The 27,796-nt window shown below is 35.6% G+C and overlaps 1 protein-coding gene across 1 annotated transcript; it reads right to left on the minus strand.

Annotated features, from left to right (window-relative positions):
- Positions 1-3,205: 3,205 nt before the first annotated feature.
- LOC139117971 (uncharacterized) lies at positions 3,206-20,359 on the minus strand. The gene is made up of 23 exons (XM_070681232.1): positions 20,152-20,359; positions 19,578-19,637; positions 19,134-19,210; positions 18,706-18,873; positions 18,010-18,165; positions 17,541-17,650; positions 15,239-15,351; positions 14,811-14,960; positions 13,593-13,741; positions 13,068-13,274; positions 11,110-11,198; positions 10,852-10,938; positions 10,543-10,614; positions 10,094-10,282; positions 9,208-9,298; positions 8,910-9,075; positions 8,458-8,568; positions 7,893-8,041; positions 7,629-7,739; positions 6,764-6,881; positions 5,419-5,515; positions 5,026-5,125; positions 3,206-4,415 (listed from the first exon to the last, which is right to left on the minus strand). The coding sequence occupies exons 1-23, from the start codon at positions 20,180-20,182 to the stop codon at positions 4,227-4,229; spliced, it is 2,790 nt and encodes a 929-aa protein (XP_070537333.1). The 5' UTR covers positions 20,183-20,359; the 3' UTR covers positions 3,206-4,226.
- Between the last annotated feature and the right edge of the window lie 7,437 nt (positions 20,360-27,796).

Raw genomic sequence — 27,796 nt, forward strand, 5'->3', positions numbered from 1 at the left:
TGCCTCCCTTCAGCATACTGAAACACACAATATTCAGTTTGTCAACAAAGCCTGTATATTTCATATTGGTGATAATTGAATTTGAACAGTACAAAGTGAAAGTCATTTGTCAATGATACAAATGCATAGTACACATACACAGGCTGTGTCGGCAAGCTGAATACATGCTGTAGGGGGCAGAACAAGAACCAAGTTTTATAAACTGATCAAAAATATTGTCAAAATTATCAAGGTTAATACAGACACTGCCCTGCTGCTGCCAACGAATAGTATGCATACTGGCGGAGACAGAGATAGCTCGACTCTGATGTAGCTGAAGAAGCGTTTAGGTCATATGAAGCTAATGACAGAGAACATACTTGTACAGAAGATCAAACCAGGGAGCAACACATGGACCAGGATGTATTTTTTAAATTATATCATATTAAAATAATCAAATATTAAAGAAAATAGATAGGGTCACGATGCTTGATTTTCCACAAATTTACGATGAAAGTCAATGTTTTTCACGAAAATCACTAAAAATCAATTTAAAATCATTAATTTAAAATTCATGAAATCACAAAAAGTAAAATTTAAAAAGTAAAGACTCTCATGTAAATGAAAAAAATTATGACTTAATGGAATTATTTACTTTTTACCTAATTTGCCAATAACACACACAACATTTCAGAGATTAACACGTTTATTTGATGGAGAATTTTTACCTTCCGTTATTATCTATTTTGTAAAACTTTTTAAGTAGCATCAAAGTCCCCTGTCTTCTACTTTTGAAAAATATTTTTAGGTAGGTCACTGTGCTCAGTTTTTCACAATTTGGCAAAATGTACCCGGGAATTCACAATTTACATACTTTCTCGTGATTGTCATTTTGTGTGCTTTTTAGCTGGCGCCATTGACCTGGCCAGAGTTGGACGAACTCCTCAAGTCGGCTCAGACAGATAAACCCAAAAAGTCCACAATGCATTTTAAATTGAATAAATTTAAGAATTTTCCTTAGGAATATGGTTCTACAACTTGCTGATAGGAGGTTGTGTCGAACATTTGCGAGCAGAAATGCACATTGACTGTTTATTTTTCTGAGCGTACATCTCTTTCTAATGTGAGGCTATAAGATAATTTGTGGGGGCACTTGAAGAACTTTTGATCATTAGAGGGGTGACTTGAAAATGTTTTGAGGGTATCGAAGGGGATCTGGAAAAATAAGATTTCAATCACAATTCCTCCAGCCCCCTTCACAATAATTTGTGAACGCAGCCTAATCATTGACGATGATTACATCTGTAGAAATAGGCAAACAGTTTCACTTGAATCTTTGGACTATTGGTCGCGTACGTCACTTAGTAAGATCTTCAAGACACATTTGTTCACTCCTGCTTTAAGAAATCCACATCATATTTTTATTTCAATGTTTCTCTGTTTAGTTCAGTAGAATACTTCCCAGTAATTGATTCTGACGCTAAATAAATCCTTGTTTGATCAATTTTAAGCATAAAACATAGGAAACACATTTTTTTTCAAAAAAAAAAATAAAATAAAATAAAAAGACATAACAACTTGACAGGAAATGATATATCAATACCGTCGATCAGTTTCTTGTTGATTTTGATTGCTTGTAATCATCCGCTGTTTACTTCTGTATAGTTGTTAAGAAAATCTATTTATAATATCTACAATATTTCTATTGTTTTTACGTGTAATGCTGACAAATAAGTCGCTGAATGATTAATTTCATGTAGTTCTCCTGTTATCATATCGTGTTTATCGTGTTATTTGAATGTACTATTCTGCACATATTGTTACCTGCATGGAATTAACTACATGCTCACTTAGCTCCTGATAACAACGCTTTTAAAATTCAAAATTTGAGGGAAACCTGTATCACCAGCGAGCATCAGTGTGGCTTGAGAGTTATATTAGAAGCAGGATACACGTCACGGACTCAACTACAATTTTTTTTTCCCGACGATCAACGGTCTACAATGACAATTCGACTGCGATGTATCCTGTATACAGAGCTACTATGTATGAATTGATGGTCAACAACCAAAAAGGTAGATAGACGTACAGTTTATATCGGGTCAGAACTAGTGACCAACACAACAACAATGTCACAACATTAACGAAAGTAATGTGACCAGGGGTCGGCATCCTAGCTAAGTTTGATTTAAATTATGAAATTTCATCTCAAACAGTAGGCATTGGTCATCTACAACCTTGGCTGTAAAGATTTTATCTTCCTTATCACTGCGTTGAGAAACTGATTTGATCGGTGCACTCGTTTATGATTTTTCAAGCTGCTACACCGCTAAGATGTTTAATACCTGACTCTATCTTTCAAGCTTACTAGATAAAGTCTTTCTCTTAAAGTAGAACGCACCTCGGGGACAGAAATTCGGGCCTTCAAATTTTATCAATGTTCTTCTGACCTAACACTTATGGGGGCTCATTTTGAAGCTCTTGATGAAGAAAAGTTTTTACTGTCTTAGTTTTTCGCAAATCGAAAATTTTACATTTTCCCATACAGTTAATATAGGGATGGCGGCCATTTTGAATTTCAAATATCGAGAAATCGCAAGTTATTTGTCTTTCTAGTACCTACGTTTGCATGGTGACCCCTGATTTTTATTCTTGCCTTTGCAAGAGAATTGTTGAAAGTTTAGGAAAGTTTGAGCAAAAGTTTAAGTCTTTCACTTTCGAGGTGCATATTACCTTAATGGAAGTAGAACAGTGACGCTGTCAATATCTTGGCTATGGTGAAAGTGTTACAATGATGTACGCTATTCGATATTCTGATGTAAAGTTTGCGATTTCTCGTATACTGCTGAGGCCTTGCCCTTCTGTGTCTACAATTATTTTATGTCTGCTAAGCATATCTTCCTTTAGCCCTTCATAAGTGCAAATTTTTCAACCTTTCTAAACACTTATCTGTCTCTGTCCCTTTGTATGCCAACGGAATAAATTATCAAAATGCCTCGAATTTGCTACCATTGAATGTGGAAGTTTCGATTCAGTGTTTCCAGTGTTTGCATGAAATAGTAGTGGCACGCTTGAAATGAAATAGCCCTACCTCATCCTCTGTACAAAATTAAACAGTTATAAAAAACATGCATTGCGTACAATCATGTATAAAGTCATTCACCACTTTATCATACACAAAGCAATTTTATGAAAACGATTTCATAAAGTAGGCATGTCAACATACTTATTATTTCAACTTTAATTTTATTCTATCATTTATCATTAGACATCAAAGCATTGTATGTTCGTTAAAATCGATGCGATACATAAATATATATTTTATAGCCACTATTAACTGTAAACCGACAAATATATTCAAAATCACTGAAACAGTCATTGTTTCCCATGGCAACTAATCTTACTCTTCAACTCTATATTAATGCCAGAAAAATCAACTTCCCGTAAGTGTGTAAATGTAACAGCTACAACTATATTAGAATGTGAAACAACCAACGTATAAAAGCCGATCAATCGTCTGTCATCGCGTAGGTCATTACAGAGTCTCACAGAGCGAACAGTGAAGTTATTCTTTATAGTAGAGAACAAACAATCCTACGAATATCTAAACCAATTTCTTTATGTAATACAACTGACAGGCTAAAATCAAAAAAAGAAAGAATCAAAAACGTTTCACATATAATTTCAACCAGGCCAAACATCCGATAGATTACAATGTCATACATAGATTATCATTTCGCTGAAGGTAAATTAGTCAAAATTCATAAAAATAAGAAAATTTACTGACTTTTAGGGCGACACAATTACAGGGCATCTAGTTTTTCCGAGATGATAAACGATGACTTACATCGGATATCTTCGTTTTATTAAGTAGATAATTGGCTAAACTTCACTGTGAATAATTGGCTTTATTCAAATTGTGAATCATTTGTAGAAAACTTCAAAATTGTCTTTTCCCAACACTTTTATTTCTAACAATAATTTTTAGGATCGATACCTTATGTCCCTTTACGTCCGATGAACATTTACTGTGAGTAGATTGTTAAGCCCTTGCCAAAATATGTTTAACTCAGAATCAGTGACGAGTATTGACGAAAAATACACACACTGCACTTGTAAGTACATTATTATATGACCACTAAATGGTACATGATAGTTTATCAAAAATTGTTTCAAAGTCACAATCTTGTAAAGAGATTGGCAAACGTCCGACTTTAATATTCAACTGGGACGTAACTTTTTGATAACTAAGTCACTAGATTGTCGGTGCTCTCACGAAACCCATCTGCGTTTTGATCTGAATCTGTAATGTGTACAGTGATATCATCATATCCTTCAGACAGTTGGGCTCCATATCGAACCTTTTCATATGCCATGTCAGCCGGAACTTGAACATCGTCATAACTATCTGCTGGTTCTCTCCCATCAAGTTCTTCCTGTACGTGGAAAGTGATATTTCTAAATTACAGAGGGCATTAACATAGCAAGCGTGTTAAGAAGAATATAATATAAAAATATTTATATTTGCAAACATAGCTCAAATTTATATGTGATCAATAAGACGTGACAGTCACTTCAATTTGTTTCTTTAAAATGTAATTTTTGATACACTTTAAAGTGTATTTCAATTTTTGGCTATTCCTATAGCACTTTAACGGTTTGGAATATTGATACCTAAATATAAGAATTCATTTCAATTGTACTGACACAGAACACACAAGGCTTATTATATTGCCTGGATACAAACATTTATGTGCCGGAAAACAGGTAACACTTTGTCTGACGCTATTATCGACCAATGTCAAACAGATTTTAACGAATTTCAAAATAGCAGTGCGCGTATTGATATTTTTACATCTAGCGTTAAGCGTCTACCTCGATGTAGAAAACGTCAAAGGGCTTCACCACAGCGGGTATCTGTGGAAACCGGTCCGTACATGGTTCAGAAGGCTTGCTAACTCCGAGAATGTTCCTATTCAAATCAATATACTCATTTGCACTCACTTCGAGGCATGTAATGAATATATTGGTTGATGTATAACTTACCATAAGGTCACAATGAATTTTATCTATGTCATTAACGAGTCTTCTAAAAGTTGGTCTGTCGTTTTGAATTAGCTGCCAACACTTCTTCATGACTTCATATCTAAATTAAAAAATGAGTAAAGTGAATTAAAGTTTTCGTGATTATTTTTCATAAACAACATTTGTCAATGTGTGACTAACCACATAGTAAAACGCTCTGAATAAAACTTGTTTCTTTTCTAAGACAGCAGTTTGAAATACTCAGTGCTATAATAGTAAATCTTGTTTTGATTCAGAAAAATTGAACATATTAGTCCAAATAAGACATGACATCACGCCATACCAATATCATATTTCGAAAATTCATGTTCTTTATAATTCTTAATCAAGTTCATATATTTACTCGAATCTTACATTTGATCTGGACAACCTTCTGGTTTGGCCAAGCGACCACCTCCTTCAAGATATTCTTTCAGTCTATTTTTCAAACCTGGATTGTAAGGTCTCTGTCCTGTTTGAAGATGGAGAAACAATAGGGATCGATGTTTTTTATGCGACATGACATAAATGACTCCCCAAGTGACGTTGGTAGAGTATCTCCTGCTTAAATTCTTTTTTGATTTCTGATATTTGTTAGATATTACAACCACGTTTTTGTTTGCAGGTTTGAGTTCAGAAGAGATAAACAAAATTACAATGACGACACGCATATGAAGTGGCATCGTTCGTATTTTACAGGCTTAGATTGATCAATGTTTGGTGAAACTACGGTCAATTTCCTTTGCTCTGCGTCCAGATCAAGTAATGTTATTAGCCTACACAACCGCACTATCAATGTCGCTGAATGTGTGTCTGGAGATCGCGATAAATCTTGATTGAATATGAATCTAAAAAAAAATGACAACAGCAAAAAATGACCATGACGATTGTGTCTTCATGAATTTGTAACATGAGATAAACGACGAGTAAAACCAATTTCTAGCGATCATTACCGTTAATTTGCGATATTGTTAGATTGTAACGTTAGGACATTTCACAAATTGTTGAAATGTTGTTCACAAAATGAGTTTTACTCAAAGTCATACGTTTCTAGCGGTACAGCTCCTTTTGCGTACCTGGACATCCCAAATAAAAACCTAACAAACTATCCAGAAAGGTGAAACGAAAATCTCCATTGCTGTCCATCAATGACCTCAACGAAAAGGAGTTTTCATAGACATACATTAAGAAGATTAATTGAAGGTCGTGTACCTTCCGATCATGGTCACAATACTCAATGATGAATCATCATGGTAACTTATTTCACGTAAAAAAAGATTTAAACGCAGCGAAATATTTGAAATTCAATATCACATACCATAAAAAAGGATGCAAGGTCAAGGTTTGTCATTAACCTATGTTTAGTCCGGATGTCTACCAAATTTATTGAGGTCTTCACTAAAAATAATTAATTTTTACGTCAAAATTAGGGTATAAGATATGCTGGCAGGTCGACTTTAGCGGTTACCGTGAAGCAAACATTACCCTATAAGACGTTCAGTGTAACACTCTTCCCAAGTAATCTTATGCCAATGTATTCAATTGTTTGTCACGTATTATGATTCATCATCTGTCCGGCATAATAAAGAAAGCCAATACATCTAAATCCCGCTCTTACATTTAACATCGGTGCCTAAAATAAAAGGAATTTTAGAAAATCTATAAGAGAAAATTGTAAATATCAGAAAGAATAATTTGATGAAAAACGCATATCACTCACCAAATGACATAATTTCCCACATTAAGACTCCAAAAGACCAAACATCCGTTTTGACGTTGTATTTGGCTTCAGATGCAACCAAACACTCAGGGGCAGTCCAGGCAGTGGGAATTTTGTCCTGATTATGAAAATGAAACAATGCATATGTTTCAAAATATAAGGTGTAAAGTATTAGCTAATACCACAAATCTGGGTGTCGTGTTGATCGAGATTTGTAGAGTGAAAAGCGTAAGTTGTGAATTCAATCGTCGTACAGTGGTGATGAAAGTGTAAAAAATTCACAACATATTGTAGAAAAATACATCGTACGAATCATGGTCATATCAATTTCTTGCACAGTTCCATAAATATAATTGTTATCATCAACTAAGAACAATAACCATGTAGGCTTTAAAGGAGACTGAAAATCTGCTCATTTTGTCCTTTTATATATTTTGTATTCATCATTTTTTCCTATTTATAAGCATAATTTGTTAATTAGAGGAGATTTCAATGAACGGATTAAATTGAAACAAGTGGCATGAACAATCACGTCACAAGCAGGTCTCAAAGGATTGTGAATTGAACAGCTTGGGAGGCTGTTTTTGGCAAGAAATAATATTTCTATAATCAAGAAATAATATTTCTATACTCGTGCAGTTTCCTTTTCTTATAAGGAAGCAAATTCAATGACTCCTCCTATATTTCGAAATAATCCCAACTGGTTGCGCACAATATAGTCCCTATTTTCTATGTCGTGTATGTTTGTCACTATATGAAAATTGGATGAGTTCTAGAAATAAACCTTATACTTCAGAAATACATTCTCTTGTGGGATTAGCCGTTGTTTTCAAAATAATAGAAGATAACACTAAATCCAAAATACCGCAGACAATTTCACATAGATCGCTCCCAAACGCGATAAACCAAAGTCTGAAATTTTGCATGTGTCTCCGCTGACCAATACATTGCGGGCCGCCAAGTCACGGTGGATAATCTGTAATAACAATTGATCATACTTGTAAGAATACAGAAAGCTAAACTATGATTTTATGCTCATATTGCTTGAGAGTAAAATTAGCTGCGTTTAAACAATGATTGGATAATGTAACGCATGTGACAGTGAGTTATAAACAGCAACTGCACCTACCGATTTGGACGAAAGGTACTCCATTCCCTTGGCGACATCGAGAGTAAATTTGACGAGTCTATCTTGGTTTATACCAGACGCTTTACGTGATTTCAGATATTTCAACAACTCTCCCTGTGGGGCAAACTCGAATACAAATAGCATAGGATCTGAAAAAAGATATAAATCGTAAGTTCATATCGTAATATTTAAAATAATAGCCTGCATATAACAGTATTTACTTTACTTCATACATTTTTGTAAATTTTTAAGTGATCCTTGTACATTTACCGTTGAAAGATAAAGATTCTGTGTAGCCAAATTATTGCGGTCAATGCTTTAGCATAAAAATCCGAATATCATTACTTTGCACAATGGTAATATAAACACGTTATAACAACACACAATTATGGCCTTTCGTGGCAAATCATTGCATTCGTAACGGGAATACCTCCATTACTTATAGCACGCGAAATGATGGAAATAAATTTATTAAAAATCAAAACTAACGAGTTCTTGATATGAGAGGCAAGATACCTAAGTGAACGTGATATGTACGTCTGATGATTCACAGTTATTCCCTTACCTTCAACTGTTACAAAACCAATACACGTAATAACATTGGGATGATACTCGAGTGAAGATATCACCTTCAATTCTTTGTCAAATGCTGATTTAGCTGCCTCATCATAATGAGCTTTAAAATGGAAATAACAGAGATTAAGTACACAGTAAGACAAATTTCTATGTGTTTAATTCTACCCTTCTTCTACTTACTAGTGATAAAATTGTCATTAAAACTTAAACCAAAAATATCAGAGGCACTGCAAGTTGATTGATTAGAGGTTTTAAAATTTGTAAATGTGAAGTACATAGGTTGACATGAAAGAAATATTTCTAAAGGTCGTTAATCACAAGCTGAAATTCCGGTTTACACCTTATCAGGATTAAATTTTACGAATTGTCGTTTTGTCGATTTGTCCAATTGGCATTCGTAACACATGTACTAAGCACATGTAACGGAACTACTTTTCGTACCTGAATCGCGTTTGATCGATTTTACAGCAACTTCAAGGGTGCTTGATTGTCCACCAAGATTTTTCAATTCAGCTTTATCCACGGAGCCAAAATTTCCCTCGCCTATTTTAGAAATTATTTGTATGTCTGTCTTCCTCAGTTCGTGAGCAGGAGGGAAATTAAACGGCTGTGATCAGGAATTGGTAAAGAAGGACAGAGTCAAAATAGACCCGGAAAAATAAAAAATAATTCGCTGAAGTAAAAATTATGATTGACACAACATAAAATACGTGTTTTCTGAAATGGTACCTCCACTCACCTTCGAAATTGAGGGCATTTCATAACTATCATCCTTGGAGGTAGATATTGGACCGCCAAGATATTTCAAGAAAGGAGGATTTATTGTTTGCCTACAGGATAATGTTCAGAGAAAACATTACAGTTACTTTCACAAGACACACAGACTTTACTGTCACATGATCCATTAAGCCATATGTCACCAGAGTCGATATAATGTATTCTTACCTATTGCGATAACGAGGCAAAATCTATAAAATAATTTGTCAGATCCAAGGTAAGAGTGCACGTAGATTGTAAGTTGGTTTCTTGTCGAAATAATTTACTATAGTCAATTCCCATATTGAATGCTGCCTATATTTTTGTGCAGTCTTTGCTTGTAGAGTGACCATTAATTAGGTGTTTGCTGATCAAATATACAGCATCACTTCTTTGTATTAAATATCTGCTCTACCGTTCTATGTATATTAATGCGTTTGACTTTATGTATCGTCATTATATTTTTGGGGTTTCGTAATTTATCGGTAGTGTACATTCCATGATCTCGCAGACATTATTCAAGTGTGATTCTATTTATTACGATTCCGTATTAACAGAACTGTCACCAAGAATAGTTCTTTTCTCGGTTATCCCACAATGCATTACTGTGACTATATCAACACAGTATATACACTTAAAACAAAGAAAACATACTGATTTTGTGCTGTACAGCGGATTGTTGTGCAAGAATGACACAAATTTCCAATGCCAAATGATGCCCTGTGCATAATCTAACTGTCAGCGACGAAAATATAGGTCAGGTTGCCTGGGATTTTTAATTAAATCGATTCATGAACTATATAAACATGCCAGACATATTATCTTGATGCAAAGTTAGAAATGAAAAGTCAGAATGTAAAATTACTAACCTGTCTCGGAGAATTAAGATGACGATGAAGGTTATCGCCATCAGAAGTAAAATAAGTAAAACCACGAGAAGAACTATAAACAACGTTGACGTCGAGGCATTCACAGGCTCAACATTCTTCCATCGGTTTTGGCTTCCAAGACTTGAAGAGTTGATAGACCACTTTGATTTGAACTCTTCTGTTAAGGGGCTGAATTACCAAAGCCGATCAAATTTGATAAAGTTTTTGCACAGTTCATTTTCAAAAAGGGTATGTTCTGTTTAAGTTGTAACATGTAAATTGTGATGAGTTCACGGTATAAACATATCATAGCAGGGTTGTGACCAATGACCTATGAAACTCCCAGTAAAAAACTGTCGTTATATTGAATTAATGCTATATTTACTTAATATTCTATAACCATAGCTAATCACTTTTACAATGTATTGTAATGTTTAATTAAAACTTACTTCAACATAATGTGAGTTCCTCGTACAACATCGTATGTCTGTGGATAGGTACGTGTGAACCAAATGTCAGTGCTGAAGGAGACAAAGACACCACGTTTAATTTTTGAAAGTAAACTGAAATCACGGCAATTTCCAAGATGACTAACACCACTGCTGCCATCGCGTCACCACCACCACCTACCACCATGACTGTTACTACTACAGCTACGAACTAATAATACAAATAATATGAAGAAGAAGGAGGAGAAGATATAGACGGATAGTAGGCGAAACTGATCAAAACAAATGCAATGTCTGTACCGTACATACCTGTCTACTATTAACTCTCCATTCTCGGATAGGGTGACACCAATATCCAATATGGCAACATCCAATTGAAGGTGCTTTTCTAGATCACTGGAATGATAAAATAGATAAGGGAATGCAATTCTTAGTCCTTAAAAACATTGTATGCTATAATGCTTATCTACGGTTCAAAAGTGGATAGTTTTTATCTATATTGTGATTTCAAATAAGGAGAAGTAAATAACGTCAGTCCGAAAAGCGAGATATTAAAATAACGCTTACCTTACTAGTTCTTCTTTATGTAAATTTACATCTGTATCAAGTAAATTTGACGTCAGTACAACTGCGTTGGTAATACTTGTTGTAATTATCTTCAAAACCACAGAAGAAAAGACAGTTTCAGTAGACTGAGATGATAATTTATAAAACATGCCAACCTACCCACCTTGTCATTACATACCAATCTCACCGTTTACCTAACAACGTTTACAAAGTACATAATTTGATTGACAATTCAGGATTCGCGTTTTGTGTGATTCTTTATATTGGTGATTATGACCTTGCTATGATCATGGTTAACGTTGGAAAGTGACGTGAAGACCAAGGCCAAGACCACTGATCCATGCAGGCAACCACACTCTGTTTCGCCTTATCACTTGCTATTAGTATTATAGACGTAGCCCGATCCAACTGATTCCTTTTCTCATTCATTGCTATCTTATCTTTTTGCGTCATCTCCTACGAGTCATCACCCATTCGCATATCTGTATCGCCAACGTCACAATCCTGCCACTTCAGCTCTTATCACGTTCAAGTTTACATCGTTAAACTCCCACCCAACATCCACCATGAAATATGTAACATCGTTGCAGGGTCCCCACTATGGCAGTGCCTGTATCCCCGGGTAACATGCTGCCCTCCCCTGAGGCCACTCAAATCTACGAGTGGCCTTAGGGGAAAGGTAGTGACGATGCTGGGATGTGCCATCGCCCCTGGATTTCGGCCAAACCTTTGTCTCCGTGTCGTTTCTTTGCGTTAATATAAATTATCCGGTAATTGTACTGGTGAGCAATAGGAGTAAAGATTCTTCATTCTATTCTTGTTGTTTGGTTTTTTGAGAAGTGGCTATTTCATAAACGCCTCAATACCCTACTTGAAATGCAGACAAAATATCATCCCTTGTTAGGCACAGAAATTGAAAAGGCAATCTGTTATCATTGATGGTTCTGCAAAAGTGCACTATCGCATTGGTCCTCCTGTCTACTTGGATGATATAAGCAAAAATGTATCACCAAATCAACTATCAATTACAAATATTGAATGCCATAAAGACAAGAAATATGTTAATAATATCGACCCCACTAAAATAATTTACTATTTCATGACGATCTTCTAAAACTTGCAAATATCTTAAAGAGCTACTTCCCCAAAATTATGCTCGTCCAAGGCAAATTACACCTTCGTTTATGCTGCTGCTTATCATATCCAAACTCCAGCAAATAATGGTCTGCATTCTAATGTCAATTGAGGGCAAATTATCGCGCTCTGTATTCATTACCAATAATGATTTATGTATTTTCCAGCCATTGTTTAACCCTAAACTAATATTTTAGTTTTGAGAATTACCCTTAGTATTATGTTGATGTTATGGAAGAGGACTTCGATACAAAACACTTACTTTCAGATTTTATTGTGTTCTGATAATTTACAATACTCGTTTTATTTTCATTATATCTGTTTTTCGTCTCTTTGAAAGGAGTCTATTTAAATCTCTCTGAATTTGTAAATGTTTCTCTTGTTGTCGTGTACTATCGTTATATCTCTATGTGCTTTGCAGGTGGTTAATTTTCCCCCTATTTCATTTTAGGCCAGGCGCATTTTTAGTCTTTCCTTGGAGTATTTGTGATTTATTGTATACAAATAACTTGATATTTAAACATACATCATACATACATACATACATACATACATACATACATACATACATACATACATACATACAATAATACATACATACATACATACATACATACATACATACATACATACATACATACATACATACATACATACATACATACATACATACATACATACATACATACATACATACATACGAATAAACTCCAACCTCATAAAATTTGTCGTCATGAAAGAATAATTTAGTCTTGATGTTTCTGATTTAATGAGCAATAACCTGGACTGAAGACGAATCACATTGCTACTCTCTGTAATCATACCTTGACTTTAACGCTGCTTGCAGATGGATTTCCATCACCGTAGTTGTCAGTTGCCATCACGTACAATTCATACTCTCCACTTGTAGCTGTATTCAGTAGCTCTGTTGTATAGATTTTACCAGACAATCGTTGAATTGCAAATGGTCTCACATTCTCTGTGAGTTCATAAGATACTTTGCTGTAATTACCACTGTCTTCATCAGAAGCCTGCAATCAATTACATACGATATACATGCAATTGTCCATGACGTTGCAAACTATTTATACATTCACTCTTTCAGATACTGATTCGCAAGTCACATTCAGAAATACATGGATAGATAGATAGATAGATAGATAGATAGATAGATAGATAGATAGACACACACATAATTATATATATGTATATATAATGTTTATATATATATATATATATATATATATATATATATATATATATATATATATATATATATATATATATATATATATATATATATATATATAATGTTGATTTCATAACGCAGGACATATTTATGTATTTACCGTGACTTTGATTACATTCGTTCCAGGAGGTATATCATAGTAAATGGCGATGGTGTAGACGGGTTTTGTGAATACTGGTATGTTATCATTGATATCACCAACAGTTATGAGTACACACAGCTCACTCAGATGAAGGTCTTGACAGTAACCTGAAGATAATATAACAATTTGATTAATTGACTGAGATGTGCAGTAAATTATCATTGGCATTAAATAGATCATACATATCTGTGGAGACTCCTTACTTACACCGTACGCGATTCAAAAGTGAAAGACTTAAACTTTCGTACAAACTTTCGTCACTGAAAGTTTCAACCATTCTCTTACCATATCAAAAATAAAAATCGGGTCACCGTAGAGAAACAATATCAAAGATTACTGATAATTGAAATTCAAAATGGCCACCACCCTTGTGTTATCTTTATGGGAAAAAATAAAATTTTCGAATTTCGACAAAGTAAGCCGGTAAAAATTTTGCTTACGTCGCGAGCTTTAGAAGTGTTAGACCCGAAAAGTATGAAACAAATTTGACAGCCAGAATATCCGTCCCTGAGACACTTTCTGTCTTCTAAAAATCACACTCTTTCTGAGAGCGTACTGTGTAAGCTTGTTATAGCATAAGTATACAAAAACACACATGATCGTTTTTATGCACAGCGTCCGTATACGTACGCGTCACATGTATATACAATGTATGTATATAAAAGACGAAGTGACCTTTATTTTTTATATTGCACATTATTTTGCCAGCCTTATCTTGGCTCTGACGAAGGTAACCGAGTGTGTGTACAAAGTTAACGTGAAAGACGAGAGTTATTTAGTTCACACAATGTATTAATTTGCAAGCGGGATTGACGGAAACCTTCGGTATTCCTATTGTCGAGTAAGGAGATAAAGATGGTGCCTTTGACTTCATATGTGCTTAAAAAACGACGGAAGCGCTTTTGATAACGTGAAAGGTCCATTTTATTTCTGGACGCATGGAATTAACTTGGCGATTATTTGCTCATCGCGCTGCATTTGGAGCTCCCAAAACCACTATTAACAGTCACTCTAAAGTTTGGCAGTAGATAGTTTGTAGAGACACTTCTAGGTTCATACGTCAATGTCACGATTATGTCGCTAGTGGTGAAATCCTACAGATTCATTCTCCAATAAAGATTGTTCGCTTCGTTATCAGATTGCTTAAATTAAATGTGGTTCTTCCAAAACACATACTTGGCATCATAGGGTTGTTGGAAATAACTTCATTTTGTCCAACGCTGTCGATTGAGGTACTGATAAGTAAATAATACTCTGCCATTTCTTCTCTGTCGAGTTCTGCGTTGTTACAAATCCTACCAGTGTCTGCATCAATTGCGAAACGACCTAAAACCACGATAAAATCAGAAGACAAGTAAATTACGAGTGACATTTTGTTTGAACAATACATTTCAGAATCGAAAAGAGTGGAAATAGCCAAGAGAAGAGGTATTGCCAAATGGAATTCTAATTTTATAAGAGTTGAAGATTGGTAAAGTGTTTTTGTTTTACTTTCAGATTGCGTATTGATACTTTATCAAATAAATTTTATGAAAATGCAACGATACATTTGGGGTTACCGAATCATTCGAAACAAAATAATCAAAACAAGCATACATTCCTACCGTCAATATTTCCAGCCTTGATAATGTACTTAAATGATCCGTTGAAAGATGCTTGTGGTATGTCTTCGCACCAGGAATGCTTCGTTTCTCCTTCAACCGGAAAGGTCCTCATTCTATAACACAGTAATGAATCAAACTTTGCAAGATATAAAAGCAAATCAAAGGATTTGCAAACTTAATATAGTCGTATGCATCCGCCACTGCACTTTAAGTCGTCTTGCACATACTTGTCTGGATACAGTGTCCTTGTAGCAAATTTTGAAACACATTGCTTGAGATATTTGATAGATTGTCTGGGTTTGAAACCATTTGTTTTTTGTAATAGATATTCATCTAACAAACACTTTGGATATTAGTAACCCCATGACGTAAAAATAAGTCAATAAGTCATTGGATATTCATTTTTCGATCCGCAAGACTGTCCAGGTCGGCCAGGTACAGTCTCCTTAACGCATGCGTAAATGTGGTCTGTGCTGCGTGATCTATGCTACAACCGCACGAATTTAGCATAGGTTCTGAACATCTTCCAGGATTTCAATGCAGTTAGGTGTTTTTATAAGTATACAATAATGACAGAAATATTGCATCTTCTGAACATGTTCACATTTATAAATTTACTAACAATTGCAAGATACAGAAATTTTACTCTGTTGTCATGACTATTATCGCTTTACGGCCCAGTGGTTCAGTCCGGGGATTATGCGATAGACGCACTGTCATTATACAAAGAAACATTCCAACAATGTTTGCTGATCTATTGTGGGAGTGTCCGTTCCAGAATAAACGCCGCCATCATTTCGACCAAATACCTATGTCAACACCTCCCCCATGGCTATGTTAAAACTCTACATTTTCTAAAAAAATGCCAATCAACAGTGATTATATGGGTCATAAGTTGTGCTAGAGTCAAAAGTCTACACACTGCATTAAACCTTAGAATTCCATGCATAGCCAAAGTCTACATGAGGCGAAAATGGTTCAAAACTGCGGTTTATATGCGTTTACTCTCGTATGGAAGCGCTTCCGAGCATTTTATCAAACTACATTACTATTGTCACTTTATTGCCATAATTTGAAATTGTCATAACAACCAAGTAGGTCTCAGTGATGTGTATAAATGTATTCTATGTATTATATCTTATTTCCATTCAATCAGCAGTTCTTGAGATTCGAACCCTCAGCGAACTCTGAGATGGATGTCGACTCAAAGTTAGCTTGATATGCAAACATGCCCAAGCTTCGTATGCGAATACGCCTGGTGTTGGCACTCCAAAGTGCTGCAAGGCGGTTTTGTATCCATGCCTGTTCCACATACTTTCAAGGTACCCCCTTTGCGGGTCTTCTAAACAAAACGACACTGTTCCTTGATTAATATAAGAGAAAATATCCCAAGTGTACAAATCTGGGAGGGAAAGATAAAGATACCATCGTCGATTTTGCAGGAAGCAATGCGATTATTTGCAACGCATCCCTTCTAATATAACTCATGTTATTAATCAGTTACGGTCATGTTTTATAAGTTTTTTGCGCTTGCGTATTCAAAGACAGCCTATTGATGGGTGACAACCAATCGGATAACAGTTCAGCAAACTGTTACCTGGTAAGTTTGGGAGCGCCAGAAACACATGTGAACATTCGCGTAAACGTCAGACAACAAAGCGATGTTGTCTGCGACCGAGATGAGTGAAGCAAATTAAATTAGTAAAGGAATTCTTGATTACACAACGACAAACCTGAAAGCGGTGAACTTATTGACTAGTCATAATCAGATAGCAGTGTACTTATTACTATATCTGTGATTCTCTTGGGTCTGTGAGTTGATAAAACAGCCTGTTTCCCTCGCCCTATGGCCGCGTGAAACAACTTTAAACTGTTTTTGACGTCTCTTTTGCGCTCGGAAAACAAACGTATGCTGTTACAATAATGGCCACTCAACAAGTATTTACATTCCCAGGGCTATACACAGCATACTAATCAGCCAGAACAAGCCAACTCGATAGTCTAATGTACAGGGGAGATAGGGGTTGTGTACCAGTGCCAGACATTGATTGGCTTTCGAGTGCGCATACATTTATCATTTAACCTCTTACAACCTGTTACAGCGAGCAGTGATACTTCTTTACACGTCCTTCAGTTAGCACATTTACTCAAACCAACTTTGGTTTGAAAATAAAATCATGAAAATAATGCGTACAATTCACAGCTATTGTGGCTTTAAACTCTTTTTTGAGAGTGGGGATTTGGCCAAGTGGTTCTGTCTGTTGCTTCTCCGCTAGAATTAGAATATTTATGATAATCTTACTTGTAAAATTGTCCAGGAATATCAAATATTGGATATAACCAAATGAAGACCTTAACGAGGGTCTCGTTATGTTTACTCCAGCAGCCACCATCTGATGCTTTGACAAGAAACTGTAAATGATCAATAGAGGGCGCATTTACTTGGTTAGTTACTCTATGACAAATGCATACACTGATAGAAAAACGTTTTTATTAGATTTATCATCAAAATAATCCATTAAGGACAAATTTAATAAAAGTAAAGACCTGATATCATGTGAACAATACATGTCAAACTAATGCGAGAACCAGGGACTGGCGGATGCGAGTTTAAGACAGGAAGAGCGATGATAAGAAGTAAGATCAAGGACGGAAATAAAAATTTGTGTATCTTGTTAATCTTACCACAACACGTTTTAAGGTTTTGCTGAAACAGAATGATGATAACTGATTTCAGATTTTCTGTTGACAGTGTAAAATCATTATCTCACCTCATAAATGGCACTCTTCCCTTGATCAGACTCATCATCATCAAATCTTCTTCCCACAAACACAGTGCCATCATACCGGTCAATTGTAAAATACGTGAAGTCTAGTGTTCCACTGTAAGGTTGTAGACTGTAGGTAATATTAGCGTTACAGGTACCCTTGATTGGTTGAAAAGAATGCTTATGTTAATTGGACACCAGTCTGGTATGGGCAACCTCTCTTCCTTGACATTATTTACTATTATGCGACGATGTGTGAATCTGTGTTATTGTCTCCTCGCAGGCATCAGCGGTTGCTAAATGCTTTTAGCTCATTTTGTTTGACAGTTACAAAATACCATTGACCGTACAGAGGTTACATAATCAATATAAGGTTACACAGTCAATATAATCAACACGATTAGGATTGAAACAGCCTCTAGATTCTTAAAATGTTTAGTATACGCACTTAGAACAAAGCCCTGAAGATATCACAAAGTCTGATCATTATATGTTGACAAGCAAAATATAAAAAGTAATGCCCCTCAGTTTTGCTTATTACACAAGAAAATCGTCGACTCGTGGAAAACAGGATCGCTCCATGAAAGCTAAAAATGTATATTTGACATTAATATATACACCATGCGCCAATTGTAACAAGTTTACTGAGGTTAACACAGGCCGCAGATACTGTCGTTAATAGTTCTGCAAGAAGTGAACCTGTTCGTCATTGTCCTTCGCTGTCACTCTGAGTACTTCATATCCTTGCTTTGCATTGATAGGTACAGCGCCCTCATAAGGTACACCGACGAAATATGGTGTGTTTTCATTGCTATCAGCTGGTTGACCATTTGACCTGCGCCCTCTTGGATCTACTCTTATGGGAGCCTACAAAGGAAATTGTACAATACATAAAGGCTCTCCTTTAAATACTTCTATAGTCAAGAGGGCATTGACATACAGATGATGAATAAACCGTGTTCAACAGTTTTCACAGTACCACTCTTTCAGTAGAAACATGTCGGATTTCTTCATATCATAATTCATATGCAATTCACACACACCAAAAGCTACAACAAACAGACTTAAGTTTAAGCTGACATCTGTTTTAATGGTAACTAGTAAGGTATGTACATTGCCACACTTACCTCGGCAGCTAACACTTCACTCCGGCTTATTTCCAGATAATGTAGGTCACTTAGATTCGGCTCAAAACTTGAAACTCCTGAAACAAATGAAGTGAACAACTTAACATGACTATGGGAGATTAGATATGATTCTGCTGTGCAAACAAGCCTTGAGGTCTGAAACGTTCATTTCAGACATAAAAAGACAGTTATCACCATATCTTGACATGGGTGAGATCAGAAATCGAATTCTTTTCGGTATTTGTTTTGTATTGCTATATTTACAAATGTTTATTGAACTTCAAGTCACCTAAAAGTTCAGGTGATTGTCCTTTAGCAAGATAGTGTTAATACAATAAAGTAGCAAAATTTAATATGAAGCAAAAACAATGGTTAGTCCAAAAGAAGCCGAAGTAAACGTATTTATTTGATGTTTTGATCTAAAGGTTCAATGGTTATGACTACCTTGGAAGCATATGGCCAGTATGGATGACGTCACCAGCACCACCAGACTAGTAACGCTGCCTGAAAAACGATATTTAATAATGACAAATTAATGTAACATTTATCCTTATGGGAAGATGCCACTCAACGTGTCTATCATGAGTCTTAATTAAGGCAATACATTCTGACACTTGGTTTTTAATTCTTACCGTTTTGTAAAATAATTCACATCGACATAGGAATAGTTATCACAAACATTTTAAGATTAAGAAAGTGGAATATGCGATGATCCTTACATTTGTTCTGATTTGGATAACCATGTTAACTTGCATGTTACATTTGTTCTGATTTGGATAACCATGTTAATTTGAATGAACATGTTAATCTCTACCAGGAAGTGAATGTTCGGAAGTTCCTGGTTATTAATAGCAGTGTTTATGCGATATCGAGGAAACAATGTTTACTTCAATGTGTTTTTTACAAAAAAGCCAAGTTATAACTTAATTTGGTACACTTTACATTATGTACCTTTCACAATAGAAGTTCACGTTGGCCTGTTTATAAGAGTTAGTGTTGTATGGTTGTTAATACTTACTCCCTATTTCAGATGACTTCTTTTCATCCATATTCCACAGAAAATCTGTTTTTGGCGAATCATCAACGGCAACATTTAGATTGTCTGCCCATATTCAAGGATACCGTGCAAACTGAAGCACGACGTTATGTCCCTAACATAGCTGTCTGGCGAAAAAAATAAGGCAAGGGTTGGGCTGTTGAAGTATGTCATGAATATTCATTACTTCAAAGAACTGCATTTTCTCTCGTACCATTATTGTCCAGAGTTGAACTTTTGCTTCCGGCTTGATTAATTTACATGTAATGCCATGTCATTTTCCCACTGTACAATTAAGAATGCATAATTTCAATTTATGTTAGTCGATCTTTAACATATATTCATACGGCTTATCTGATAAAATTTAAAATGAATAAAATAAATAATATTAAAACTAACGTTTCTACATATATGTGCAATTCCGTATACAACATAAGACATATAAGCAAGGGTATCTCTACATACACAAAATATGTTGGTGACCGTTCAAGATTCTAGTGACACAATCTGGAGAGTTTAGCCACGTGACCACTGCTACCCATAGCAAATTATCAGTTGAAACCACTATGTCATTCCCGAAACACTTTTCTATCAGTAGTGCCATTTATAAGCTATCTTTCTGTGCATAGATAGAGGTATTTGTCTCCCATTCGTACTCGTATACTCCGAATCTAATGTACCTGGGTCATGTGAACAACAAAGATGTCGCAACATATTTCACTTTCACAACCTATATTTCAGTTTCTTCCCATGCCCACGGGATCCATGACTTTGAACATTAACCTGTAGTAAAAAGCTCCCATGGGCGGTCTTAATTTTTTTTTACTTCATTGATTAAGTACGCCCCTGAATGCTAAATTGCGCAAACGTCTGAAATAAGAATTTAGATCGAATTATATTGTCTATTTTTATCTGTCCTTGTACCCCGTGACATACAATGGGAAAATTGTATGCACACCGCTCGATTGATGTCGTGAGGACAATATCACCTGGTGTGTAGGTCATTTGCGGGTCACGCCCGCCTCAATGAATAGTTGACCTGTTTTCAACAATAAGCGCGCTACGTACTAATGCCGCGTATTTAGTTCAAATCTATACGAATTGAATTGTGTTCACCTGCTAATGCGATTCTATTAACGTACGTAGAAAGTTAGACAAGGGCTGATGTCAGGGCATATGGCAGGGCCTGGTGAACATCGATACACTTCAGCTCAGATTTTTGTTGATTTGAGTAAGAATACGCGCACATTAAGAAAGAAGAGGAGTTTTTGCAATATATCCAAAAGTATGAATATTCAGGTTCATTGAGGACAAAACAAAAGAAGCAGGTCATTTCGTGGTCAATCATTGACAAAGCATCAAGTTACTCTAACATAAGCAAGCGATGTAACCTTTGTATATCAGAAAAACTACACATTATTAATGCTAACATATCTTAGCTTAGCTTACGCTGTTAAACAAATGCTCGGAGTTGGTTTCAAAATGTTGCCACCAAAATAAATATTATTTATCGAATTTTGACACCACCTACAAATAGAATGGTACGTTCCGATCATACATATATAAGAGTGTTGAGCTAACAATCCTTTCACTTCTTCTGTCTGATGATTGCAAGATGCATGAAACTAACAAATAACATAAGTAACAGATATCATTACTTTGTACTTGAAGTAATTTATGTTATTAGTTATATAGGCTCTGCTTTAGCATCGAGCACTGTAATTTCCCACGAGGACATCTGTATATATATATATATATATATATATATATATATATATATATATATATATATATATATATATATATATATAATATATATATATATATATATATATATATATATATATATATATATATATATATATATATATATATATATATATATATATATATATATGTCTGTCTGTGTGTGTGTGTGTGTGTGTGTGTGTGTGTGTGTGTAAAACAACAGGTGGTAACTGTGACGTCAGTATGTATGCCTTCCTGTCCTCTATCTCTCTGTCTGTCAATCTGTACATACGTGCGTATGTCTGTCTGTCTGTCTGCCTGCCTGTCTGTACCTACGTACTTATGTATGTATGTATGTATGTATGTATGTATGTATGTATGTATGTATGTATGTATGTATGTATGTATGTATGTATGTATGTATGTATGTATATAGTATGCATGTATGCATGTATGTATGTATGCATGTATGCATGTATGTATGTATGTATGTATGTATGTATGTATGTATGTATGTATGTATGTATGTATGTATGTATGTATGTATGTATGTATGTATGTATGTATGTATGTATGTATGTATGTATGTATGTATGTATGTATGTATGTATGTATGTATGTATGTATGTATGTACGTATGTATGTATGTATGTATGTAACCATCCATTACAGGGAAGTAATGTAATCAGGGCGGTCTTCAAGCTTAAATTGTATAACATTATGAAATTTATGTCAAGCAGTAGAGATTGGTCATCTACAACTCTGAATGTAAAGCTCTTATCTTCGCTATCACTATTCTAAGAATAAGTTGGTTTGATCGGAGCTCTCACCTGGGGTTTTCAAGCTGCCACCAACTTCCAGATATTGACTTATTCTATCTTTCAAACCTTCAGAGTGAAGTCCTTTGCCTAGTGATAATGTTACAACGGTTACGACGGTGTACGCTACCCGACATTCTGATGTAAAGTGAACTCGAAATGGATCCCACATACAACCGAGAACACAAAACTAGAAAATTATTTGGAAGCGACAAAATTGGCTATTGTTAACACACCTATTCGAAACACAAAAAACAACATGACACGTGCAGAAAAAATAGCGTTGAAAACGCTATCAAAAAACAAGAAGATAACCATCAAACCGTTTGATAAAGGACGGGGGACAGCAATTTTAAACACTGATGATTACATAAGAGAATGCCAACGTCAACTTAACGATCAACGATACTACACAAAATTGGCAACAGATGACACAAAAAATACAATAGAAGACATACACAATCTCATAAGAGAAATGTACAATGAAAAACACATTGACCATCACACATATGAATATCTGAATCCATCAATAGAAAAATAAGAACACCACTCTGGTACCTTCTACCGAAAATTCACAAAGTGCCGCCACCAGGAGCTATATTCGTAGGACGGCCAATCATAAGTGGATGCTCCAGTCCAACATTTCACATATCAGAGTTCATTGACCATTTTCTCAAACAAATCGTCAAGAAACAACCAACATACATCAAAGACACAACAGACTTTATACGGAAAATTGAGACAATCAAAGTTCCGGCCAGTAACACTGGATGTAAAAAATACCATGTACACAAATACACCACATAATGAGGCAATTGAATCAGTCGGCAGAGCATTAAATCAGGAAAGATCATCAAACAATTACATAATCAAGCAACCACCTACGAAATACATGATAGCTCTGCTAGAAATAATCTTTAAAAACAACACCTTCGAATTCAACGATGAATTCTACCGGCAAATCTTGGGTTGTTCAATGGGTTCGCCATCTTCGCCAGAGTTGGCAGACATCACATTCCACGAGACAGAAATGAGAATAATACAGAAACACAAACAACAAATATCGACCTGGCTGAGGTTCAGGGACGATGTTTTTCTGATTTTCATCGGAACACAACACGAACTCAATGAATTCATATCAAACATAAACAAAATGCATCCCACTTTCAAATTTTCGTTTGAAAGCTCCTCTCAAGAAATCACATACTTAGACCTGACTATCTACAAAGGTCGTCGATACAACAAAGAGAATATTCTCGACATCAAGACACACACAAAGCCAACAGATACAATCCAATTCTTACATAGAAACTCTTGCCATCCGGCAGCAACATTCAATGGTCTGATCAAGGGTGAAACATTACGATACATCAGAACATGTAACAACGAAACCGATTTTACACAGAAAGTCACACAATTTAGTGAAAAATTACAAGACCGACAATATAAAAAAATGAAATAGAACGCATTATCAGAGAGACAGATCATAAAAACAGAAGAAAACTGCTTGAACAACAAAAAGAAAACAATAACGCCACCAACAATACAATAGTCTTCATAACAACATACAGCCCGTACATAGAAACGACAAAAATACTGCATATACTGCATATAAAGATACTGCATATCTTCCTTAAAAACCCTTTACCAGGGCAACTCGTATTAATCTGTCAAAAATTGTCTGTTGTTGTCTCCTCGTATGCCAGCGGAATACATTATCAAACTCGTTTGGTATTTGCTGGCAATGAATGTTCAGTTTAATTTCCATTCAGTGTTGCAAAATGTTCGAATACAATTGTCCATCTTTACTTAAAGGTACCCAATACATTCATTGAAATGAAACAGTACTATGCCAACCTCTGCTCACAATATAATAGCTATAAAGAGCATGCATACAACCATGCATAAAGTAATTCACAACTGTGTCGTTTACAAACCAAATTTTATCAAAACAATTCCATACAGATGGCATATCGTCATATTTATTATTTCAACGTTTTTATTCTTTCATTATCGTTGGATCTAAGCATTGGATGTTGCTCAAAACAGGTGCGATACAGGAATATATATTGTATAGCCACTCTTTACTGAAAACTAATGAATGTAAATCCAAAATCACCGGAACACTCGTTGGAGGCACTCCCACTTGGTAACATTTTTAAAACACAAGTTTTTAATGCCAACGGTCGATATTTGATGTGGCGACTGCGCGCGGATCGCGAGATAAAACATGTCCTCAAAAAGTAAAAGTTTGAATTCCAGTGGCCCACCTAAATTCAGCTTCTGAAAATCGAACGTTCGGCACTGGGACCATTGTCAACTTAGCTATGGAGTACGAGTCTATGCTAACGTCGCTGTACGCCACAGTACCACTCGCGTCGGTGATCGGTCATGCCCCGGGGAGAAAGCTAAGTCTTACCGACTTGGCGAGAAAACGAAAAACAATTTTTGCTGATTCTACCAGAATTCGCATAGGTGACTAGCACAGTTACGTGCGGTTGATAAATAGCGGCCGCCGCGTGGTTGGCAGACGACAAAATGTAGTCACCAGAGGCGGCTAATATCTTACACGTAAGAACTGATATTTATGTGGTATCAGTTAAAAGTATAATACAACTGATTGAGAATAATGAAAACGACAAAAACTACGGAGAAGTTTTAAAAAAAAACTTACTTGAGGTAAAGGCATAGTATAGAAATAACGTGCGTGTATTTGTGTAGTTGTGGGCAGTCACGTGGTTCAGCTCGACCAATTAAAATGCGATTAACAGGGCATGGTAATATAATGCTGTATATAAAGTCTTAGCAGTGGGAGGTAAATAAATTGCGTCGTTCGAACTTATTATGGACTCCCTAGAATATCGTCAGTCAGCACAACAACAAACGTTAACCTTCAGGGGATTTCGGGTTATAATCAGAAACAGACATCAAATCAGGTCCAATAATCGTTATCATTCAAGGTAACTAAGAAAGTTACCAGGTCCAAGGAACATATTGAAAATGACAAAGGCAATGGGGTCATCAGAAACGATCTTAAAACTTCGGGATGCGAAATATACGCTCGGGAAATGACATGTTTTTATCGATATCTCGCGATATATATAATGAATTGTTGAATTTATATTCCACCTTTTGGTTTACCTTTGTAGCGCGCAGCAACACTTTACTCCGCACACAGTAGAGGAATACATTTGTTGTCGGGAAAAATAAGTATCCAAACAAGGAGAGCGAGAAAAAAGTTACCGGTATTCAGAGAGTGAAAAAACCATTGAACAGGGGATCAGGTACGGACAAAAATGCAACCTCTTAAATCTTCCAGGACCCCCCCCCCCGGATATCAGATGGTCCACCCCTAACATTGAATTACGTGAAATTTCTGGATTCCGGCATTTCCAGGAAACTGTTGTCTGTGAAATCTCTCCATGTATTAGGTGTATGGGCAAAATGTAAACATTGGTTGCGTGTTATGTATTTCAGTCTATGCCATCTATTGTTCATGTAAAATCAAGAAACCTAAATTTGCTTTCAATTTGTTAAAGAAATCGCAATAACGTCATTACGCGTGATGTCAGTCTACGTCCGACTGTACTGCATTGACATTGACACGGCGACGTAACACTTATTAACACTTATATGTGCACACACTTTGTTGACGTTTGGACCTGTGCAGAGTAGTGGAAGTATTGTTTGCTCGGAACACACACAAAAAAAACTTCTGCCAAACTTTTCAAAACACTAACATCGAATAAATAATTATATCAAGAAAGACACGTTGATATAATACGTTGCAGGTTGAATCTTAGAAAATATTCTTTTATCCCAAGGTCTATTACACTATGTAATGACATTTCTGTGGATATTTTATTACCTGGTATAGCTTTTAAGACGTTTGCGTCCTGATATCTTTGTTCTTAGGATCCTTTCTGTGCATATTGTATTTTTGGTTTTTATTATGGTTGTTGATATTGTACTGTTTGCTTGTTTATTTTTTTGTATTTATTTTCTCGAAGTCTGTTATTGGGCCTTTGGGCCTGTTGACCCGTCAAATAAATTAATAAATAAATAAATAAATAAATAAATAAATAAATAAATAAATATTAATAGGGCAGCCATGATGCAGACTTCTCATTGACGCACAGGGCTTTCCTGCGCTCGTTATGTGTGCATACATATACATAGGATAACCTTATGCTGTATCGTTTTATTCATACGGTTAATTTTTTCAGCCGAGATCGCAAAACAGGCGCATGGAAATAACATTTAAAATGGAGTAAATTTGTTCTTCACTTTTAGACTCTGCGAAAAAGAAATACTAAATTTATTAGCCATATAAGCTATCTCTGCTCAAGTATGGATGCTAGTGAGCTGTGCAGAGCTGTTTTGAGCTGCCATTGAGCTGTCACGAGTAAATTGTCAAAAGAGTTTAACCTCGGACGATTTTAGCTGCATATGGCTGTTTTTCGATCTGCCAAGAGCTGCACGAATCTGTATTTTGTCTTTCAGAGACTCAAATCTGCAGCAGACAAATGACAGCTGCAAACGCTCTGTGCAGATTTGCATTTGAGCTGCTTTGAACTGCCACAGCTCTGAAACCAATCTGTGACAGCAAAACCAGTCATTAAATGAGTCCGCAACTTTAATGTCTGGCTTAATGGACTGACTCTAAGAAGTTTTCTAGAGATTCCTAGATTGACAAAAGAAATATTACAATTTACAGGTCTCCATGATTTTACTATCAACACATGTTGTCTGCACTATAGAAGAAAATGTGTGTGATGACCATGCAAGTGTAAACATTGACGCTGTGAAGTTCTTCAGTGCACCTCTCAAGGATTCATAGAGTTCCCTTTTTCTGTCAGATAACTGAGTTGAATGTAAAAACAGTTGACCAGCCACTTTTCATCTGATAACTGCCACTAAAAGCTACAACAAATTAACAGAACTACACGGTTAACACATACCATACACAAACCAAATTATACATCGATAGCCTTATAAATACATTCAATGCATTTATTGCCACAACACTTAAGATATATCTGAATAACATTTCAAATGTACACACAGTGAAAATAAATGCT

The sequence above is a fragment of the Ptychodera flava genome, chromosome 18 (assembly GCF_041260155.1).
Source record: "Ptychodera flava strain L36383 chromosome 18, AS_Pfla_20210202, whole genome shotgun sequence".
NCBI classification, from domain to species: domain Eukaryota; kingdom Metazoa; phylum Hemichordata; class Enteropneusta; family Ptychoderidae; genus Ptychodera; species Ptychodera flava.

What these genes read in the sequence shown, in the direction of transcription:
- LOC139117971 (XM_070681232.1), bottom strand. Translation starts at nt 20,182, where the DNA reads ATGGATGAAAAGAAGTCATCTGAAATAGGGA. An exon ending in AGTACCTTTCGTCCAAATCG is followed by an intron (nt 7,740 to 7,892) that starts GTAGGTGCAGTT and finishes TTGTTATTACAG; the next exon opens with ATTATCCACCGTGACTTGGC. An exon ending in AAATTCATTGTGACCTTATG is followed by an intron (nt 4,416 to 5,025) that starts GTAAGTTATACA and finishes TTCCACGTACAG; the next exon opens with GAAGAACTTGATGGGAGAGA.